The 19,212-nt window shown below is 54.6% G+C and overlaps 1 protein-coding gene and 3 non-coding genes across 6 annotated transcripts; all 4 read left to right on the plus strand.

The window, feature by feature from the left end:
* The first annotated feature begins 966 nt into the window (after positions 1–966).
* TBRG4 (transforming growth factor beta regulator 4) lies at positions 967–12,258 on the plus strand. Of its 3 annotated transcripts, none has more exons than XM_047762891.1 (11): positions 967–1,070; positions 3,243–3,722; positions 7,385–7,708; positions 8,244–8,415; positions 8,688–8,845; positions 9,417–9,527; positions 10,206–10,350; positions 10,650–10,895; positions 11,067–11,178; positions 11,318–11,432; positions 12,008–12,258. In XM_047762891.1, the coding sequence occupies exons 2-11, from the start codon at positions 3,297–3,299 to the stop codon at positions 12,107–12,109; spliced, it is 1,911 nt and encodes a 636-aa protein (XP_047618847.1). In that variant the 5' UTR covers positions 967–1,070; positions 3,243–3,296; the 3' UTR covers positions 12,110–12,258. The 3 variants fall into 3 exon arrangements, with proteins under 3 accessions (XP_047618847.1, XP_047618849.1, XP_047618848.1); XM_047762893.1 differs by lacking the exon at positions 967–1,070 and adding an exon at positions 1,512–1,641; XM_047762892.1 differs by lacking the exon at positions 967–1,070 and adding an exon at positions 1,678–1,716.
* Positions 5,031–5,167, plus strand: LOC125117852 (small nucleolar RNA SNORA21). Its single transcript, XR_007132755.1, has one exon. It is a non-coding gene; the product is annotated as a small nucleolar RNA SNORA21 (small nucleolar RNA).
* On the plus strand, positions 7,959–8,093 carry LOC125117850 (small nucleolar RNA SNORA5). Its single transcript, XR_007132753.1, has one exon. It is a non-coding gene; the product is annotated as a small nucleolar RNA SNORA5 (small nucleolar RNA).
* Positions 8,460–8,593, plus strand: LOC125117849 (small nucleolar RNA SNORA5). Its single transcript, XR_007132752.1, has one exon. It is a non-coding gene; the product is annotated as a small nucleolar RNA SNORA5 (small nucleolar RNA).
* Positions 12,259–19,212: the final 6,954 nt, after the last annotated feature.

A 19,212-nucleotide genomic window follows, 5' to 3' on the forward strand; every position in this document is an offset into this window, starting at 1 on the left:
CGCATCATCTCTCACAGAGGTACTGGAAAATGTGCTCTACCCAAACAAGGGGATAAACCAAGAAATACGATAAAAGACCTAGGAAATGAGAGAGAAGCAAAAGGAACACTTAGGACATGGTAAAGGGAGACTCCCAGGATGACACCTGTCCTGAGAACGTAGTGGTGATAATACGCCCTGGAGGTCAGAAGGCTCAGGAAGAAACTTCCTCAGTAAGATTAAGTGTATGACGTATGTGAAGTGCTGGAACATCTCGAGAGACTTAGACAACTGGTGACGGATCTTGGGGAGAATCTGCAATAAATACGTGGAATCTTAAACCGAAACAAGACAATTCTTAATATCAAGGAAATAAAAACTTCTGCAGGAAGAAAAATTAATTCTCTTTACAGACCTCAGATACATCTTGTTTGGCTTTCCCCGCACTTTCATTCTTTTATAAAATTAAAAGTCAATACTCAAAAATCAGTAGATTGCACTTAAAATTCCAGAGTCCTAGGTTCTTTTCTGGAAAAACTGCAAGATCTAAGCAAATCGGGCCTACCTTTCGGCACACCTATGCCGAGCGGCCTCCCACCGGGTCAGAGCCCAGCCCACCCCTGGGCAGTTCACAGACGGCGCTTCTCAATAAACTGTGAGAGGCGCGCGGGGCAGGCCGGAGAGGCGGGGGAGGTGGGGTGAGGGCAACTGACGACTGAGGGTCGCCTCTACACTCCGAACGGGGGCTGGGTACTGACTGGACGGCGCCCAAGCCTCCTAGCCTTTATTTCGCAGCCTTTTACTCTTTCCCCGCCCATTCTCCCGACACCGTTCCACGACGGTCTGTCACTTCCCTTCCCATCAGCCAGTTTGCGCCCTCAGCAAAGATGGCACCCGACCGGAAGTCACCGGCAGGAAAACGGAAGCGGGAGCGACTTCTGGCCCGGAGGCGGGCGGCGAGCCTCGCTTCCGGCGGCGCTCCGAGTGACGAAAGCGAGCGCGCCGCGCCGTGTGAAACGAGGGCCGTGCTCGGGCGCATGGAGGTCAGCGGCGGCGCTCGTGACGGCGGCGGCGGCGGCGGCGGTGGCGCCGTAGGTCTCGGGACCCGGGGGGAGGGGGTCCTGAAGGCAAGGGGGGCGTGGCCAGGAGAGGAGACCGGGAGGGCGCGCTGGGATGGAGGGGTTAGGGGTGCGGGGCAGGGGCCGGGCCCTGTTCTGAGCCGCGCGCGCTCGTGCGCACGCTCCCCTCTCCCGAGGTGCGGCATACCCACCTGCGAGCCACGCTTTGGCCCTCGGCGTCTACTCCGCTGGCCTTCGTGCGGGTCGTTCTAAGTCCTAGGGCCGAGGTTCCGGGTTGGTGTTTCCGTAAATCCAGTTGGGCTTCTCAACTTGTTACTTACCCAGCTCGTTGGGCTGCCTTCAGTAGGGAACGCTTCCGGTGCTTCCCCGCTGCTGGGGCTCTGTGGGAGGTGCATATTGCCCTTGGGCCAGTGTTCCTTCTCGCTGAGCCTCTTTGTTAATCAAAGCATTTTACAGCTGCCATGATCAGCTCCTATAAAAATAAAATGTCTCAGAACTGGGTCGAAGATCTCACACGCTCTCTGCTTTGGCACCGGAGAGGCCCAGGTTAACCTTTTGTCGTACCCGGGCGGTGCCTTACGAGGTCAGTTAATCACACTGGTGAGCAGGACAGAATTGTTAAAAGCAGCGGCATCGGGATATGTAACAAATTCTTGGGGTAGGTAAGGTTTTGTCTGGGTGTGGAAAGGTGGAGGGTGATTTCCTGTGCCCTGTGTTGGGGTTAAAAAAAAAAGAGAGAGGCAACAGGCCTTACCCTGCCCTGCCCTGCCTTGCCCTACCAAGGTGTAATGAAAGTGCAAGGCCTGTTTAGACTGAGGGCGTGTGTTCCAGGGAGGAAGAAGAGGTAAAACTGGGAATATAATTCTGGGCCATATTATGAAGTGCTTTTTATAGTTGGTTAGGGAGTTTGGCTCTTAGAAGGGATGTATGTGTGTTTAGTATGTCAGTGGTGTAATACCGTAAGTTGGTTTGGGGAGGTTCACTCACATGTCTGTAAGTATTAAAATATTTCTCCACCTCAGGAGTTCTGGGATATGTATGGATTATATGTCCAGGGTTTTCCAGGAGTAGTCTAATTTAAAATATTCTGTCTCCAAAAAAAAAAAAAGTAGTTCCCATCGTGGCACAGGGGAAATGAATCAGACTAGGAGCCATGAGGTTGCAGGTTCAATCCCTGGCCTCGCTCCGTGGGTTAAGGATCCAGCATTGCCATGAGTTCTGGTGTAGGTTGCAGACACAGCTCAGATCCAGCATTGCTGTGGCTGTGATACAGGCCGGCAGCTAGAGCTCTGATTCAACCCCCCAGCCTGGGAAACTCCATATGCCACGGGCGCAGCCCTAAAGAGATGAAAAAGACCAAAAAAAAAAAAAAAATTCTGTCTCATCGTCTCTACTGTAAGGTAATAATTTTTAATCCTGGGTACTTTAAAAAAAATTTCTTTTTCATTTTTTTGCTTTTTAGGGCCACACTTGCAGCATATGGAAGTTTCTAGGCTAGGGGTCGAATCAGAGGTACAGCTGCCTGCCTGTGTCACAGCCTCAGCAACACCAGATCCAAGCCACATCTGCAACCCTCACTGCAACTTGTGGCAACGCCGGATCCTTAACCCACTGAGCGAGGCCAGGGCTTGAACCTGTATCTTCACTGAGACTATGTCCAGTTCTTAACCCAATGAGTCACAATGGGACCTCCAACAAAAAGGAGTTCCCTCGTGGCTCAATGGGTTAGGCTCTGGTATCACTGCCATGGCTCTGGTCACAGCTGTGGCACGGGTTCAATCCCTGGCCCAGGAATTTCCACCTGCTGTGGGTATAGCAACCTCTACCCCCCCAAAAAAGGAATGTTGTTTACAGAGAAACCCACTCTGGAAGTCTTGGATGGGCCTGGGATTCTGCAGTGTTTCACCATTCCCTAGGTGATTACACAACCAAGGCTAAAATCCTCCAGCCCAAGCTGTGATGCTCTGATTTTGGATATTTGGTTATATTCTAATCTAGGGGTGGGGGGTGGGAGCCTTCAGATTTTTGCTTCAGAAAACACTGTTGCGTGTGGACAATCAGGAGGGGCTCAGGCTGCTTTGTGGGAAATGTGGCAGTGACTCCATTCAGCGTGTTCTTCTGTTGTGTTTGTGAGTCAGGAGCTGCCCCCCACACCACCCCCTTCTCTCTCCTTTTTCTCTCCAGGGCTTTGGACTCCCTTGCTAGCAGTCTTCCCTTCCCACCTCCGGGCTACCAGTCATGGCATCTCGCCTGGTGAGGCGATGCACGTGCCTCCTGAGAGAGGCCGCCCGTCTGGCCCCTGCCATGCCTCCGGTTGGCCAGCCAAGACTCACCCGGGGAGCCCCCAGGACTCTGACCTCCTCGGCTACCTCACCCAGCTCCCCGCCCAGCTCCCACCTCCCTGGTTCCTTGTCAGAGCTTGTGGAGAGGGGACAAGTGTTTACTCCCTACCCGGAGCGCCAGGAGGTGGACCAGCTCATTGAGAAGGCCACCCAGCCAGAGGAGATCCTGGCGCTACTTGGTGGCGGCCACTGTCTGCACCAGAACCACGCGGCCCTCATGGTCATCCAGCTCTCCCGCCTGCTGTCTGAGAAGCCGAAAGACAAAGCCTTACTCATCAAGGATGCCCGCTTTCAGCACCTTCTCCATCTTGTTAACAGCCAGGTGGGTTCTGGAGTCCAAAGCCTCCGGTTGCTTTGTAGGTATAGACAGGAGCTCTGCGGAGTGCTTAGTTCCTCAACATCCTGTAGTTTGTTTGTTTTTCTCATTTCGGAGATTCCGAAGTACTTTCAGGAGCTTTTTTTTTATCCTGTTAATTCTCACGGCAGCCCCGTGAGCTCAACACTGCTGTCCTCATCTTTTGGGCAGGCAGCCAGGACACAGTAAACAGCAGCGCGGGGCTCGGGCCTGCTTCCTCTCAGTGCATCAGGTGCTTCGCCATGCAGTCCTGCCGCCACCCGCTGCGTCTGGCTGCCCTCAGACATAGTTGAAGCTGGAGAGGAGGAGGGGTGACAGGGGAAGGGCGTAGATGTCATCCAGCCGGTCAGATCCTTAAAGGAGGAGCGTGGAGAGAAGGGACCTACCGATGTGTGGCAGGAGTTGAGGGGCCGAGCTCACCCCAGTCTCTGTTCAGCGTGAGGAGACTGAAAAGCACTCAGGACTCCCGTCATGCAGGCTCTTCCCCAGGCATTGCGGCGTTGGCTGCAGGCAGAGGGCCCGCGGCGGCGTGGAAAGGAGGCAGAGCCCTCACCCTGGCTCTGCTGGCCCTCGCTCCCCTGGTCTTGGCGGGGGCCGGGGGCGCGGTCCTGTGCCTGCTTGTCTGGGATAATGAGGACATTCACAGCTCAGGAGGACTGCACCAAACTGCGGGTCCTGAAAGCGTGGGAGGTGTGACCAACTGTTTTCAGTGTCGTGGAGAATACTGTGGAAACCATTCCCCTTGCAGCGAGGGAAGCTTTTCTTGGAAGTCTCTTTTAGTGAAGTGAGGAGGTGTTGGGGTTGCAGTACAAGTTGTATTTCTTGCTGAGAATGTAGCTCATAAAAATTATCTTATCTTAGTCAGGAAGTTCCTGTCGTGGCTCAGCAATTGGCGAACCTGACTGGCATCCATGAGGAGGCAGGTTCAGTCCCTGGCCTTGCTCAGTGGGTTAAGGATCCAGCATTGCCGTGAGCTGTGGTGTAGGTCACAGACGCGGCTTGAATCCCATCTTGCTGTGGCTCTGGTGTAGGCCAGTGGCTACGGTTCTGATTGGACCCCCTAGCTGGGAACCTCCATACACCGTGGGTGCAGCCCTAAAAGACAGACCCGTAAAATAAATTTTGTCCTAATTAGATCTCTTGTTCTAAGGCTATAATTCTAGTTGTTATTTAACGAACATTTTAAACACACTTAGTGGAAGCGAAGCTTTAGAGACAAGACTGAACCTTGTGGCGTTCCCGCTGTGGCACAGTGGGTTTAGAATCCTATGGCATCCCCTTTCTAAAAGCACTCAGGGGGCCTTTTGAATATGACCCACTGAGCCGTCAAGAAAGGGCAGAGTGAAAACACCACTTTTGGGTGAAGCAGCAGCATGTTGTGTTGTTTTGCTTCAATCGGTGGTGTGATAAGGTGGGGGGAAAAAAAGAAGAATTCGACTGCAGGTGCCTGGATCACTGGAGGTACGGGTTCAACCCCCAGCCCAGTGGGTTAAGGATCCCGCAGTACAGCTTAGGTTGCAGCTGCAACTCAGATTCAATCCCTGGCCCGGAAACTCCATATGCAGGGTTGGGGGCAGCCATTAAAAAAAAGACTGAGGGAGTTCCCGTCATGGCACAGTGGTTAACAAATCCATCTAGGAACCATGAGGTTGCGGGTTCGATCCCTGCCCTTGCTCAGTGGGTTATGGATCGGGCATTGCCGTGAGCTGTGGTGTAGGTCGCAGACGCGGCTCAGATCCAACGTTGCTGTGGCTCTGGCGTACGCCGGTGGCTACAGCTCCAATTCGACCCCTAGCCTGGGAACCTCCATATGCTGTGGGTGTGGCCCTAAAAAAAAAAAAAAAAAAAAAAAAAGACTGAACACTATAACAAAGTTATAAGCCAGTAATGAACGGGGAACAAAGTGTTTAGAAATAAACATAACCGGTGACAAAGCTTTCTTTTAAAGGGCCCGCCTACTTTCTGGGCCATCTATTGAAAGAGCAGGGCCCTTGGGGGCTCATGTGATGTTGAATCGGAATTATTCTTTTCTCCTGCCCAGCCCTTCCCGTAGCAGCCCTTCTCTTGCCCCTCGTCTCGTGTGTGTGATTTCAGTTCCTACTCTCAGCTGCAGCCTCATTCACAGACCGGGGGTCAGGAGGCTTGCAGGGTGGCAGCATTAAGAGCCTTAGCACAGCAAAGGACAGAGCCAGGCTCGTGTACCACAGGCTGCCTTCCGCGAGGGGAGGTCTGGGCTCCTCAGGTGGCCCCCATATTTCTCTGAGGCCTGGGAACAACTGGGGCACCAAGGTGCAGAAGTGGAGCTGGCAGAGCTGGTCCCATTGCTGGGTGCAGATTCAGGTGGTGCTGTTCACACCAAGATTTGGAGGAAATGGGGAACGTGGGGTGAGGAAGCCTCACAGGATGCTTGGTTTGATGAGAACTGGTAGGGGGAGTCTGAACAAGTGGCCAGCTGGCTGCTCGTCCCCCAGCGCCGGGAGTTTTAGAGTGGGCAGGACTCTGTGGCAACAGGAATCTTTTACCCACAAAGAACTTTCCTGCACAGCATTGGGCCCCACGGACACCTGGCTGGCTTCAGTCACACCACTGGAGGGAGGGCAAGGCCATCTCTGCTCTAAAGCAGCAGTTGCATTCACAAGAAGCTCCTTGTTCATAGAAACTCTTAGAGAAAAGGGGCTTAGGTTCTGGAGCGTCTCAGACCCGACAGTTCTCTTCCCGACAGTTCACTCTTAGAGAAAAGGGGTTTAGGTTCTGGAGCGTCTCAGACCCGACAGTTTCTCTTTTCTTCAGTTTTCTTCACTGAAGAAAAGTCAGTGTTGTTTCTGTTTGTTTGTTTTATCCTGGCCCCACCTATGGTATGCAGAAGTTCCCGGTCCAGAGATCGAACTCTCGCCACAGCAAGAGCAACACTGGATCCCCTAGAGAACTACTGTCAGTGTTTTTGATAGCTAAAAACTCTTAATTGTCACTGCAAGCAAAAGATCAGTTGGAGTTCTGGTTGTGGCTCAGAGGAAACGAATCCACCTACCCATGAGGATGCAGGTTCAATCCCTGGCCTCACTCATTGGGTTAAGGATCTAGCATTGCTGTGGTGTACGCCTGATTCAACCCCTAGCCTGGGGACTTCTGTGGGTGCAGCTGTAAAAAGCCAAAAACAAACCAAAAAAATGAGCTGGTTGACAAAACTGACCTAATGGTCCCTTCTTGACCCACTCCTACGGGCTTCTTTCTGGCCCCTGGACTTGGCAGTTGGCGTGCAGCTCAGGTCCGTGCATGAGAGACAAGCATGGTCAGGGGCGCCCCCCATGCAGAGCTATAGCCAGGTCTCCGTTTAATCAGCCGCACCAGTGGAATTTGTGTTAGGGAAGCTCTTGGCGGAGTTGCCTTATCACTCTGAGTTCTTGCCGTGATAGCAAATGGCTGGCTGGCTGGCTGGCGCAGAAGTAGAGTTTATTGGAGGCTGGAGAACCAGGGTCCGAAGACAGGCCATGAGGAGCAGCCTGGTGCCCCCGCAAGAAGTGCCTGCCTTAAAATGATGGGTCAGGAACTGGTTCTAGGGAGGTAGCCCCAGCTCAGACCCTTGGATCATCAGGGACTCAGGTGTGACTTTACCTGTGTCCCCCACCCAGATAAATGCAGTCTGGCATGGGACCCTCATGAAGCTGCTCCGGAGTCTCTACGCGCTGGGGCTCCCGGCGACCTCCAAGGAGCTGCAGTCGGTGGAGCAGGAGGTCCGCTGGCGCATGCGCAGGCTCAGGTACAAGCACCTGGCCTTCCTGGCCGAGTCCAGCGCCACCTACATGCAGGAGCAGGGCTCCCAGGAGCTGCTGGCTGAGCTGCTTGTGCACCTGGAGCGGCGCTGGACGGAAATCGATGACGGGCGCACAGTGGTGGCCATGATGGTGAAGATAGGGCACCTCTCCAAGTCGCTGATGAACCGCCTGGAGGACAAGGTACAGGGGCAGGAGCCCTGGCAGCTTCCGTCCGTGGAGTCTGGGGCGTGGCACTAGAGGGACTTGCGCTTCAGGCGGCTGCAGGCGGCACTCCGTGCCCACTGGCTCCTCCAAGCATCCTGGCAGTGGTGGAAAGGGTGCTCTCCTTTGTCTTAGGCGTAACGCAGAGAAGGCAGGGTCAAGCAAGCCCAGTGGCTCCCCTTCTGGCTGGTACTTCCTAGAGACCATGTCGGCCACCCCCCCTTGGCCCTGCAGTCAAGTCAAATTCAGTCCCTGCTCTGTCGTGGCGGGGACTGGCCTAAACGACTGCCACAGCAAGCTTGCAGCTCATGGGCCCTGGGTCTCCTGCTCTAGGACCTGGGGATAAGTTTGGCTGCGAACATGGTGCCCCTGGGCTGGGAGCTGAGGCAGGCCCTGCACAGACGGGGCCTGTGTTTAGTAAGCTCAGGCCCAGTTGCTGTCTCACAGGGCCTCACTGCATGGGACCCCTGGCCCTCGGGCCACCGAGCTGACCCCTGCCGGCTGTGGTTGACAGTGCCTGGAGCTGGTGGAGCAGTTTGGCCCTGAGGAGCTGCGGAAGGTACTGGTGATGTTAGCAGCTCAGAACCGGCGCTCGGTGCCCTTGCTGCGGGCTGTCTCTTACCACCTGGTCCAGAAGCCCTTCACCCTGACGAAAAGCATCCTCCTGGACCTGGCCTATGCCTATGGTGAGCCCAGGTGCGGGCAGCAGAGGGAGGGGGCGCGCTGTGGCCGCAGCTGTGTCAAATTCAGTGCCTGCCCGCCCATGGCAGACACTGGCCCAAGAGGCTGCCACAGAAACACTGTGACTCATGGGCCCTGATCCTCTCTGTTGGGCCTCAGGGATAAATTTGGTTACAGACACGAAGCTCTTACTCCTTGAGACCAGGGCGGGCTGGGGTGTGGGCCCAAGGAGAGCCTGCGGATGCTCACCAGTTAAATTCCAGGCTCTGTCCCCAAGGCAAACTCGGCTTCCACCAGACCCAGGTGTTCCAGCGCCTGGCTGCTGACCTGCTGCCCCACACGCCTAGCCTGACTTCCAGCGAGGTGGCCCGCTGCACCAAGTCCTTTGCCTTCCTTAAGTGGCTCAACCTGCCCCTGTTTGAGGCCTTTGCCCAGGTGAGCTGGGGTGCAGACCCAAGGGTCCTCTGTGCCTGACCGCCCGCTTGAGCCAGCTCCCTGGTTGCCTCGTCAGGGGCCCAGCAGCCTGGAGCCGCTTCCTGGTGGCACATGTGGCACCTTACTCTGGCTTATTTGGAGAGACCCTGTGTGACTCAGTAGCGAGAGAAAGAGTAGTTGAGAATGATTATCTCCAGTCTTTCACCACACGTTGGCGTTTTTGTCTGTCATTGAGTGGCTGTGCGGGGAGCGGTGCAGACAGCAAGGCCGGGAACCCACTCAGTGCTCTCCCCACACTTCCAGCCGCCCCAGGTGGCGTTGAGAAGAAGGAGGGTGCTGGCTCTTAGGTTTACGTGCCACAGGTCAGAACTGCGTTTATGAGCTGAAGGGTATTTGTAAAGCTGTCGTCAGGGGCCTTTGCGTGTGTGATTATCTCTGAGAGGCTCGGGTCTGGCCCTCCTCCCGCTGCCGTGTGTAAATTAGCCCTTATGGGGGGGGGGGCTTGTGGGCACCGGGGACTGGCCACCAGGCCCCTCTCATCCCGCGCTTCTGCCCTCTGTCACCGGCCCAGCATGTCCTGGACAGAGCCCAGAGCATCGCTCTGCCACACCTGTGCAACATGCTCCTGGCTTTCGCCCGTGTGAACTTCCGGCCAGAACGGGAGGACCAGTTCTTCAGCCTGGTACAGTCTTCTGCTCCCCCTGCCCCATCCTCCTCCCTGCCGCTGATGCTCAGCCCTCCACGAAGGAGCAGCTCGGGACTTGCGGGGGCGAGGGGGTGGACTTCTGCCAAGGAGCCCTGGGCACAGAGGCAGTAAGGAAGAAGGCCTGGCATGAAGGGAGCTGGCTAGAGTCAGATAGGTGCCCCAGGGCATGTCCGGGGGCCAATCACGCAAAATCCAGCGTGGCGGCCTGGGTGGGAGCATATCTGGCGGCTCACAGTGCCATCAGGCCTGGGACCCCTGTGCTCACCTCCTAGTGCTCCCTTAATGCCCTGCTGAGGCCCAGAGAGCTCAGTCCACTTGGAGTGGTCAGAGCGTCCTAGGTGTGGACGGCCACGACCCGAAGCGCCCCCCAGAGGACCCCACCGCAGTCAGCCGGCTGCTTCCCCTTTTTCAACCTCCAGCTCCTCCCGGCGACGTGGTTTTGTGCCATGGGTCCCTGCCAGTGGGAGGGGCAGGGGTAGCCCAGCTGCTGTCCACATCGGGCCTGGGAGAGGAAGAGGGTGTCTGGTACCTTCCACCAGGGGTGCCCCAAACCTGACCAAGGGTTGCTCCCCATCGCCCCTTTGGGCCTGGCCAGGGAGGTCTGTGGCCCCTGAGCAGAGCCCGCTCTCTCCACCCCGCCCGGTCCTTGCCCAGGTGCATGAGAAGCTGGGGTCGCAGCTGGCAGGCCTGGAGCCAGCCCTGCAGGTGGACGTGGTGTGGTCCCTGTGTGTGCTGCAGCAGGCCAGGGAGGCCGAGCTGCAGGCTGTGCTCCGCCCTGAACTTCACGGCCAGTTTCTAGGTGAGCCTCTCCTGAGTGAGGGCAAGCCCGTGGTGCCCTCTCCCGCCTGAACCCACAACTGCCAAAGCGGAGAGGCTGCCTGAGCAGGAGGGAGACGGGCAGGCCGGGGCTCACCCTGCACTCACTCCTGCTCTGGCCACTCCTCGTGAGTGACCAGCAGACCCTCTTTCTGCTGCTCCCAACCCAGAGTCCCGGGTGAGACTTGGGTGCAGGGGTGCCTCTGGCGCCCCCTCCTGGCCTCTGTGTCCCTCCATCCCAGGGCTCCTGCCCTCCCTTCTGACTCCATCCTCTCCCCTTAGGTGACAAGTCCCCAAAGGATCAAAGCACCTTCCAGAAGCTGCTCCATATCAACGCCACTGCCCAGCTGGAGCACCCCGAGTACACAGGCCCCCACTTGCCATCCTCAGCCTTGGTCCCCAGGCCCTCCGCCCTTGACAAGAAGGTGACCCCCTTGCAGAAGGAGCTGCAGGAGACACTGAAGGGACTGCTGGGGAGCACCGACAAGGGCAGCTTCTTGGTGGCCACACGATATGGCTGGGTTCTGGGTGAGGGCCCTCCCCTCCCCCTCCCGGCAGTCCTTTCGGGGACGAAATTAAACCTGCCTCCTCTGCTCTCCAGGGTCTCTGTCCATCCACGGAGCTGGGCGGGGGGCCTCTCAGCCCAGTTGGTCTCCCAGGCACAGTCCCGAGCACATTTTCGTTCCGTGCTCTCCCCAGATGCTGAGGTCCTGCTGGACGCCGACGGCCAGCTCCTGCCCCTGAGGGACTTTGTGGCTCCTCATCTCACCCAGCCCTCTGGGAGCCAGCCGCTGCCCGCTGGGGCCAAGAGGTAGGAGCCACACAACCCCCGGGCCAGACGGACTGGACCCTCCTCTGATAGCCCTCTTCGCTCCCAGGGCCCTGGCTGGCCTGTTGCTCGGGGCTCGGGAGAGCTGAAGGCACCCGCAGCGTCCCCTGTCCCCCTGCAGGCTGGCCTTCCTGTGCTGGGAGTTTCCCAACTTCAACAGCCGAAGCAAAGACTTGCTGGGGCGCTTTGTGCTGGCCCGGCGCCACCTGCTGGCCGCTGGCTTCCTGCTGGTCGACGTGAGTATCTGTTGGACAGGCGGCAAGGGCACAGGGAGAAGGCCCCGCTCCTGCTCAGGTGATGGAGGAGCTGGCGCTCACACAGGTCCCAGCTCTCGTGGTTTTAAGTTATCAGTGATGCCTCAGCTCTGTTCCCATCTCCACAGCCAGGTGCCTGGGTCCAAGTGTCCGTGTGTGACTGGCACAGGGCTCTGTGCTGTGTGCCAGCCCTGGGGTCTGGCTCTAGCTTTTTACCTCAGAGACCTCTGCCTCAGGAAGCAGTTTGTCCCGTAGGGGCCAGAAAATAGGAGTGGCTGTCCTGGGTGTTTGTGTTTTGTGGTCGTTTTGGGGGTTGTTTGGGCTGTGCCGTCAGCATGCAGATCCCAGGGAGATCGAACCTGTGCTGCAGAAACCTCCACCCCCTGGGCCACACAGAAACTCCTTTTTGTTTTGCCTTGAAAATTTCAGAAGTCACCCTTGGTCTCAAGTAGTTGTGGGCCCCTGCAGCTCTGAGCCGGCCAGGAGTGTGGGGTGCAGTGCAGTGGGGCGAGCATGAGTCCCCGCCCACCCTGACTCGTCTCCACTGTCTCCCCCAGGTCCCGTACTACGAGTGGCTGGAACTCAAGTCTGAGTGGCAGAAGAGTGCCTACCTCAAGGACAAGATGCGCAAAGCAGTGGCAGAGGAGCTGGCCAAGTGACCTGTCTCACAGCCAGACCTTGTGCCCAGGGGGCCGGACTGCCCAAGTCTGGGCGGCAAGGGGGTGGCACACTTGAGGACAGATCTCAGTGCAGGACCATGGTTGGAAGTGGGGTGATGGCAGGCTACTCAATAAATGTGTCATCAGCTGCCGGTGTCCCAGCTTCTCTGCCACCCACAGAGGATCTTCTCATGTTCTCACCTTCATGTGTGGCCGGCCTGCTGCTCAGGCCTGCGCTCAGCCCCGGCACAGGCGGAGTCTCAGTGCCGCACCTCGGCGCAGGAGGACCTTCCCAGGGGAGCCGGCTGGGTGGGTCCTCGGTGCGCGGCTTAGGGTCTAGTGGGTCACCGTTGTCCGGGCAGGTCCCTCCCATCCAGTGGCCTCCACTGTCACAAGGCAGGAGCACCGGTCACCGAGTAGAAGGAGAGAGTGCAGGACAGGTGCCACAGTCTGCTGCCCCTACCGCTGTCATGGGAATGGCCCGGGGGCCCCTTCACCGCACCAGCAGTGACACCGCCAGATGCTGGAAAGAAATGGGCTTTCTCCTTTCCAGTCCTGCACAGCAGGCTTTGCTGGAGACAGGTCTCTGTCATTTGCCTCCAGCAGTGGGGGGATGGAGGGAGGCTGATGGGAGTAGAGCTGAGCAGAAGAGAGGACTCTTTCTCTCTGGGCCCCTCCTCAGCCATTCCCCACCCACTCCAGAGTGGTCCCTTGGAAAGCAAGTCACGTGGGGAGTTCCCTTCGTGGCTCAGCGGTTAACAAATCCGACTAGGATGCATGAGGATGCGGGTTCAATCCCTGGCCTTGTTCAGTGGGTTAAGGATCCAGCGTTACCATGACGCGGCTTGGATCTGGCATTGGCTATGGCTATGGTGTAGGCCAGGAGCTGTAGCTCCAATTTGACCCCTAGCCTGGGAACTTCATGTGCCACGGGTGTGGCCCTAAAAGGCAAAAAAAAAAAAAAAAAGTCCTGTGGGCATTGGCATAGAGGGAGCCACAGCTCAGGATGCAAGGCAGTGGTCCTGTGCCCTCTCTCAGTTCCCTAGGTGGTGACCTCTTGCAGAACTCTGGCACACGGCACACCAGGATGCCGGTGAGAGTAGAAGTGCACGTGCAGGACTGTATCACTACCAAGATGCTCACTCCCCCCCTCCCCCGCCTTGTCCTCTGCCGCCAGCAATCGCCAGCCTGCCCTTCGTTTCTGTTTTGTTACTTTGAGGATGTGCTGTAGAGGAATTGTTCAGTAGATAACCGTTAGAAATTGGGTTTCTTCATGGGCACAGTTCTCTGAAGCTTCATCCAGCATCTCCCAACATCCGTACTGCTGTCAGGCTGTGGTTCACCCTGCGTGGGGGCGTCTGTGCAAGCCTGAGTTTTCATTTCTCTGGGACGAGAGCCTGGGAACGCAGCTTCCAGGTTGTATGGGATGTATGCGTTGGTTAGGAAACGGCCAGTGTATTCCAGAGGTGCTGTGCCATCCTCCGTTCCCCCCAGCGGTGTGAGAAGCGGTAGGTCCTTGGCATCCCTGCCGTTAAATGGTGTTCACCGACCACTGCAGCAGCTCCGATGGGTGTGGAAGGATACCTTCCATTTCATTTGCCTCGTGACTAGGAATGTTGCACACTCTTCCATTCCAGTCATCTTGGCGGCTGTGAAGTGGTATCATTGTGGCTTTAATGGTCATTTCTGTGATGATTGATGATATCTTTTCATGTGCCTGTGGCCCGTTTACACATACTTGTCTTTGGAGAAATACTTATTTAGATTCTTTGTCCAGTTTTTAGTTAGGTTGTTTCATTGAATTGTAGGAGTTCTTCGTATGTTCTTGAAGCAGATCCCTTGGCGTCCTCACTGTGGCGCAGTGGGTTGAGACTGCAGCAGCTCAGGTTGCTGCGGAGGCACAGGCTCGATCCTCAGCCCCGTGCAGGGGGTTAAGGATCCTGCAATTCTTCTGTGCTGTGGCTTGAATTTCATTCCCGCCTGGGAACTTCCATATGCTCTGGGCGTGGCCATAAAAAGTAAAATAATTAGATCCCTTGTCAGATAAACAGCATACAAATATTTTCTCCCATTCTGTAGACTGTATTTTCACATTCTTGATGGTGTCCTTTGCAATACAGAAGTTCTAAATTTTGGTGTAGTAGAGTCCTCTCCCTCAAGTGGGGGCTAAGCAGAAAAGAGAGCCCCACCCCTTGCCTGGGGCTCCACCTCAGCAGCAGAAACCTCCCTGGAAGAAAGCCCTGTGGCAGGAGCAGCGTGGGGTGGGGGCCTGGAGTTCTGGGCCCTGCAGTGGCTGCTCCGCCTCGTGAGGGAAGGAAGACCCTGCTTCAAGTGGTGGGCTTCCCTAGCACACTGGCACAGACTTTCTTGGAGAAGCTATTTCTTTACCTGTTTGCCCTTCAGACCCTTTCCATGAGCTTTAAATGTTTGTTGTTTTAGAATTTTTAACAATTTCCTTGGGGAACTGGTCAGTGGAGCTCCTCCTGCTTTCATGCTCAAGTCCATCTCCCTTTTTGGTTTCTTTCTTTATTGCAGGGGTGAGAATTTCCAATACTATTAAAAACAGAAACAACACTTCTGTTGAGAGCAAGCATCCTTGCCTTGTTCCCAGTCTCAGAAAGTGTTCAGTCTTCCACCATCAAGTGCGAAGTTGGCTGTAAGGCTCTTACATATGGTCCTTATCAAGTTTATTTTAACTGGCTGCAAAGTTTCTTAAAAATCTGAAAGGCTCTTGGACTATGTCAAGTGCTTTTTCTGTGTCAATTGATACACGATCTTTCTTCTTCCGTCTGTTGGTGTAGCGGATGACATTGACCTTCAAGTGTCGAACCACCTGGAACAAATTCCACTTGGTCATGGTGTATAATTATTTTTACACATTCTTGGATTTGGTTTGCTTCTATTTTATTGAGAATTTTTGTGCCTAAGGTCATGCAAGATATTGGGCTTTAGTTTTGGTTTTTGGTATTATCTTCGCCTGGTTTGGGTATCAAAGGACTTCTTGTCGCATAAAATGAATTAGGAATGTTTCCTCCTATTGTGTGAAAGAAATTGTTTAAAATCGTTGTTAATTCTACTGTAAATACCTGGTAGGTGGAGGTGCCACGGGCACATCCCAAACCAATACCTGGTAGAACTCCAGTTGACACTAGCTGGATCTAAAGACTTCTTTGGGGAAGATTTAAGTTCCAAATTCAACTCTTTCATGGTTATAGGACTATTCCTATTATCTGTTTCATCTTGTTTGAATTTTTGATCATTTGAATGTTCAGGAGTTGTCCATCTCTTCAAAGTTGTTGCATTGATGAGCATCGAGCTGTTTGCAGCCTTCCCTTAGTATCCTTGTACTGTCCTCAGGCTTTGTAATGTTAGCCCTGTTGTCAGCATTCTCCAGAGAAACAGGATCTATGTATACACACATAAAGGTAAGAGGAGATTTATTACAGGAATTGGCTCACGCAGTTATGGAGGCTGAGAAGTCCCACAATTTGTTGTCTGCACCAGCAAGAAAGCCATAGCCGGTGGTCTAAGTTGAGTCCAAGTGCAAAGGTTTGGCAGGAGGAGGGGGCTGTCACTGGTGTCAGCCCTGGAATCCAAAGGCCAGAGAACCAGGAGCTCCGGTGTCCAGGGGCAGGAGATGGTGTCCCAGCTCAAGAGAGTGAAATCCGGCTCCTTTGCCTTTTGTTTCTCTCTGCCCCCGCCCCCCCCCCAACAGATTGGCTGGTGCCCGCCCACATCGGTGAGGGCGGATCTCCAGACTCCGGAATCACATGCCAATCTCTACGGAGATGCCCTCACAGTACACACCCAGAAATAGCATTTAACCTGTTCTCTGGGCCTTCCTCAGCCCAGTCAAGGTGACACATAAAATTAACTATCACAGCAGAGGAGTTCCCGTTGTGGCGCAGTGGTTAACAAATCCGACTAGGAGCCATGAGGTTGCAGGTTCGGTCCCTGCCCTTGCTCAGTGGGTTAAGGATCCGGCGTTGCCGTGAGCTGTGGTGTAGGTTGCAGACGTGGCTCGGATCCTGTGTTGCTCTGGCTCTGGCGTAGGCTGGTGGCCACAGCTCCGATTCGACCCCTAGCCTGGGAATCTCCCTATGCTGCAGGAGTGGCCCAAAGAAATAGCAAAAAGACAAAAAAAAAAAAACTATCACAGCAGAAACTATCACAACATAGTAAATGAACTAAACTTTAATACAACTTTGTTTTTAAATGAAAAAAAATAATTTAGGCCTAAAAATAGAATTAAATGATCTAATAAATAAATAAATAAAATCAACCATCACAGCCCCCATTGCATGCTGATCATTTCTGTCTGTATTTTTGCCCATCTTGCCATTTTATCGAATTTTTTCAAAGAATTATTCTTCGTTTCATTGATTTCCTCTGTTGTTTTCCTGTTTTCAGTTTCATTGATTTCTGCTTCTGACTTTGTAATTTCTTTGTTTCTGCTTGTGTTGCTCTTCTTTTCCTTGTTTCCTGAGGTAGGAACTTAGATGATTGATTTAGACCTTGCCTCTTTTTTTTTTTTTTTTGTCTTTTTGCCATTTCTTGGGCCGCTCCCACGGCATATGGAGGTTCCCAGGCTAGGGGTCGAATCGGAGCTGTAACCGCCAGCCTACGCCAGAGCCACAGCAACACGGGATCCAAGCCGCGTCTGCGACCCACACCACAGCTCACGGCAACGCCAGATCGTTAACCCACTGAGCAAGGGCAGGGACCGAACCCGAAACCTCATAGTTCCTAGTCGGATTCATTAACCACTGCGCCATGATGGGAACTCCAGACCTTGCCTCTTTAGATGTGCTATAAAAACCTCTCAGCACTCTTATCTGCAGACCACATAATTTGATAGTTTGTATTTTTATTTCCATTCACTTCAATTCTGTGTTTTAAAATTTTCTATCTAGTGGTTTTCCTGTTGGGTTGACCAGTGATTTTTTTTTTTTCTTTTTTGTACCTGGGACAGCTAGGCTCTTATGTTCAGGTTTTTTGGGGGGTTTTTTGTTTGTTTGTTTTTTGTCTTTTTGCCATTTCTTTGGGCCACTCCCGCGGCATGGGGAGATTCCTAGGCTAGGGGTCCAATCGGAGCTGTAGCCACCGGCCTAAGCCAGAGCCACAGCAACGCGGGATCCAAGCTGTGTCTGCAACCTACACCACAGCTCACGGCAACGCCGGATCGTTAACCCACTGAGCAAGGCCAGGGACTGAACCTGCAACCTCATGGTTCCTAGTCGGATTCGTTAACCACTGCGCCACGACGGGAACTCCTCTTATGTTCAGGTTTTTAATTTTAGCAGACAGTCACCCTGTTTGGGTTCAGGATGCAGGTTCTGGGCAACTTTCACAGCCTGCGGCTCTAAAGAGAGTGTAACACTCAGGGCTCTCTGGCCTGCATGGCCTCATCTTGCCGGTCCCTGCTGGTGCTCTTGAGCGAGTGGGAGGCACTCTGTGGGCTGAACCCTCCTGCGCCTCTGGGTGGGGAAAAGGGAGCCTGGCCCTGGGGAGAAAGAGCGACTGGCTGGACTGGAAGCCAGTGCCGCCACCCCCTAGAGCCTCTCCGGGGAGGGGGAGGAACGTGCTTCCCTTGGTCTCTTATCTGGAGGCTGCCCCTTGGTCCTCAGGCCAGTTCTGCTAGAGTTGTCACAGACTCCAGTCCATGTGGGGGTGGATACATGGTCCTCCTCCAGTAGTAGCTGGGGTCAGGAGATGCTGGGCCTCGGCCCCCTTCTGTTGGGGGTACGGCTCTGCTGTTCTTCCAGTCCTGCAGCCCCTTGCCAGCTTATCTTCCATCTTTCAGAGTTCAGGTGGGGTTTTTCATTTTTGTTTTCTTTTTAGGGCCGCACCTGTGGCATAGGAAAGTTCCTGGGCTGAGGGTCGAAAAAGATCTGAGCTGAATCTGCAACCTCTGCTGCAACTTGCAGCAACACTGGATCCTTGGAGTTCCCTCTGTGGCACAGTGTGTTAAGTGGCTGCAACAGCTCGGGTCGCTGCAGAGGCTTGGAATTTACATATACCGTGCGTGCAGCCGTAAACAAACAAACAAAAAAAGCAAAAAAAAAAATTTTCCTTGGAGTTCCTGTTGTGGCACAGCAGAAACAAATCTGACTCGTACCCATGAGGATGCTGTTCGATCCCTGGGCTTGTTCAGTGGGTCGGGGGTCCAGCATTGCCATGAGCTGTGGTGTAGATCACAGACTCGGCTTGGATCTGGCGTTACTGTGGCTGCGGCCAGCAGCTATAGCTCTGTTTCAACCCCTAGCCTGGGAATCTCCATATGTCACAGGTGCGACCCTAAAAAACAAAAACAAAAAGCACTAGATCCTTAACCCACTGAGCAAGGCTAGGGATCGAACCTGCATCCTCCAGTCGGGTTCTTAAGCCGCTAAGCCACAGCAACTCCAAGAGTTCTTATTTGATGGTCTCATTTCTGCATTTTTACTGGATCGGTCGGGAGAAGCAGAGAGAAAAGCTTATGGCCTCTTGTCCAGGCTGGAAGACACTCAGGCACTGATGAAAGTCTTTTGGTTTCTGGAAAGTCAGTAGTGTTGGCCAGGCATAGGGGTTGGCAGAGCAATGAAACTTATGAATGATTCAGCTAAGGCGATTGGAGATGGCAACTTAGAAACTCCTGGGAGGTGAGGATGAAGATGGGTGTGGAGGAAAGGGAGGAAGAAGAGGAGCCCCCCATCAGTGGGATAGACAGATTTCCAGAGACTGAGAGGGATGCAAAATGCAGGGCTTAGATTGGGATAAGATGGGTCTGGCGCCGGATGCAGTGGGGAGATGCCCAGCAGGCAGCCCCTGGCTCTGCGGGCTCCGGGATAGAGCCAGCAGAAGACTGAGGAAGTAGCAGACTCCCCCCACCCCGCCACAATGGCCGCTCTGATTGCCTGCCCCCGCCCCTGTCTAGCTCTGGGGTGGTGACAATGTTCTCTGTCTCTCGGAGCCTGGCACAGGGCGGGTGCTCGGCGAGTCCGACTGCAGCAGTGCCTGTGTGGAAGCAAGGACGCATCTCCGGAAAGCTCAGGGAGGGCTTGCGTCCTTGGGGGTGTGGCAGGGGCGGCTGCGGAGAATGGAGGAAGGCGTGTTTCTGCATC

Source organism: Phacochoerus africanus, chromosome 16, assembly GCF_016906955.1.
Source record: "Phacochoerus africanus isolate WHEZ1 chromosome 16, ROS_Pafr_v1, whole genome shotgun sequence".
NCBI lineage: Eukaryota > Metazoa > Chordata > Mammalia > Artiodactyla > Suidae > Phacochoerus > Phacochoerus africanus.

Coding starts and splice junctions, on each gene's coding strand:
- TBRG4 (XM_047762891.1), top strand. CDS start 3,297: ATGGCATCTCGCCTGGTGAGGCGATGCACGTGCCTCCTGAGAGAGGCC. Junction 10,351..10,649: donor ACTTCACGGCCAGTTTCTAG/GTGAGCCTCTCC, acceptor CTCTCCCCTTAG/GTGACAAGTCCCCAAAGGAT. Junction 11,433..12,007: donor CTGGCTTCCTGCTGGTCGAC/GTGAGTATCTGT, acceptor TGTCTCCCCCAG/GTCCCGTACTACGAGTGGCT.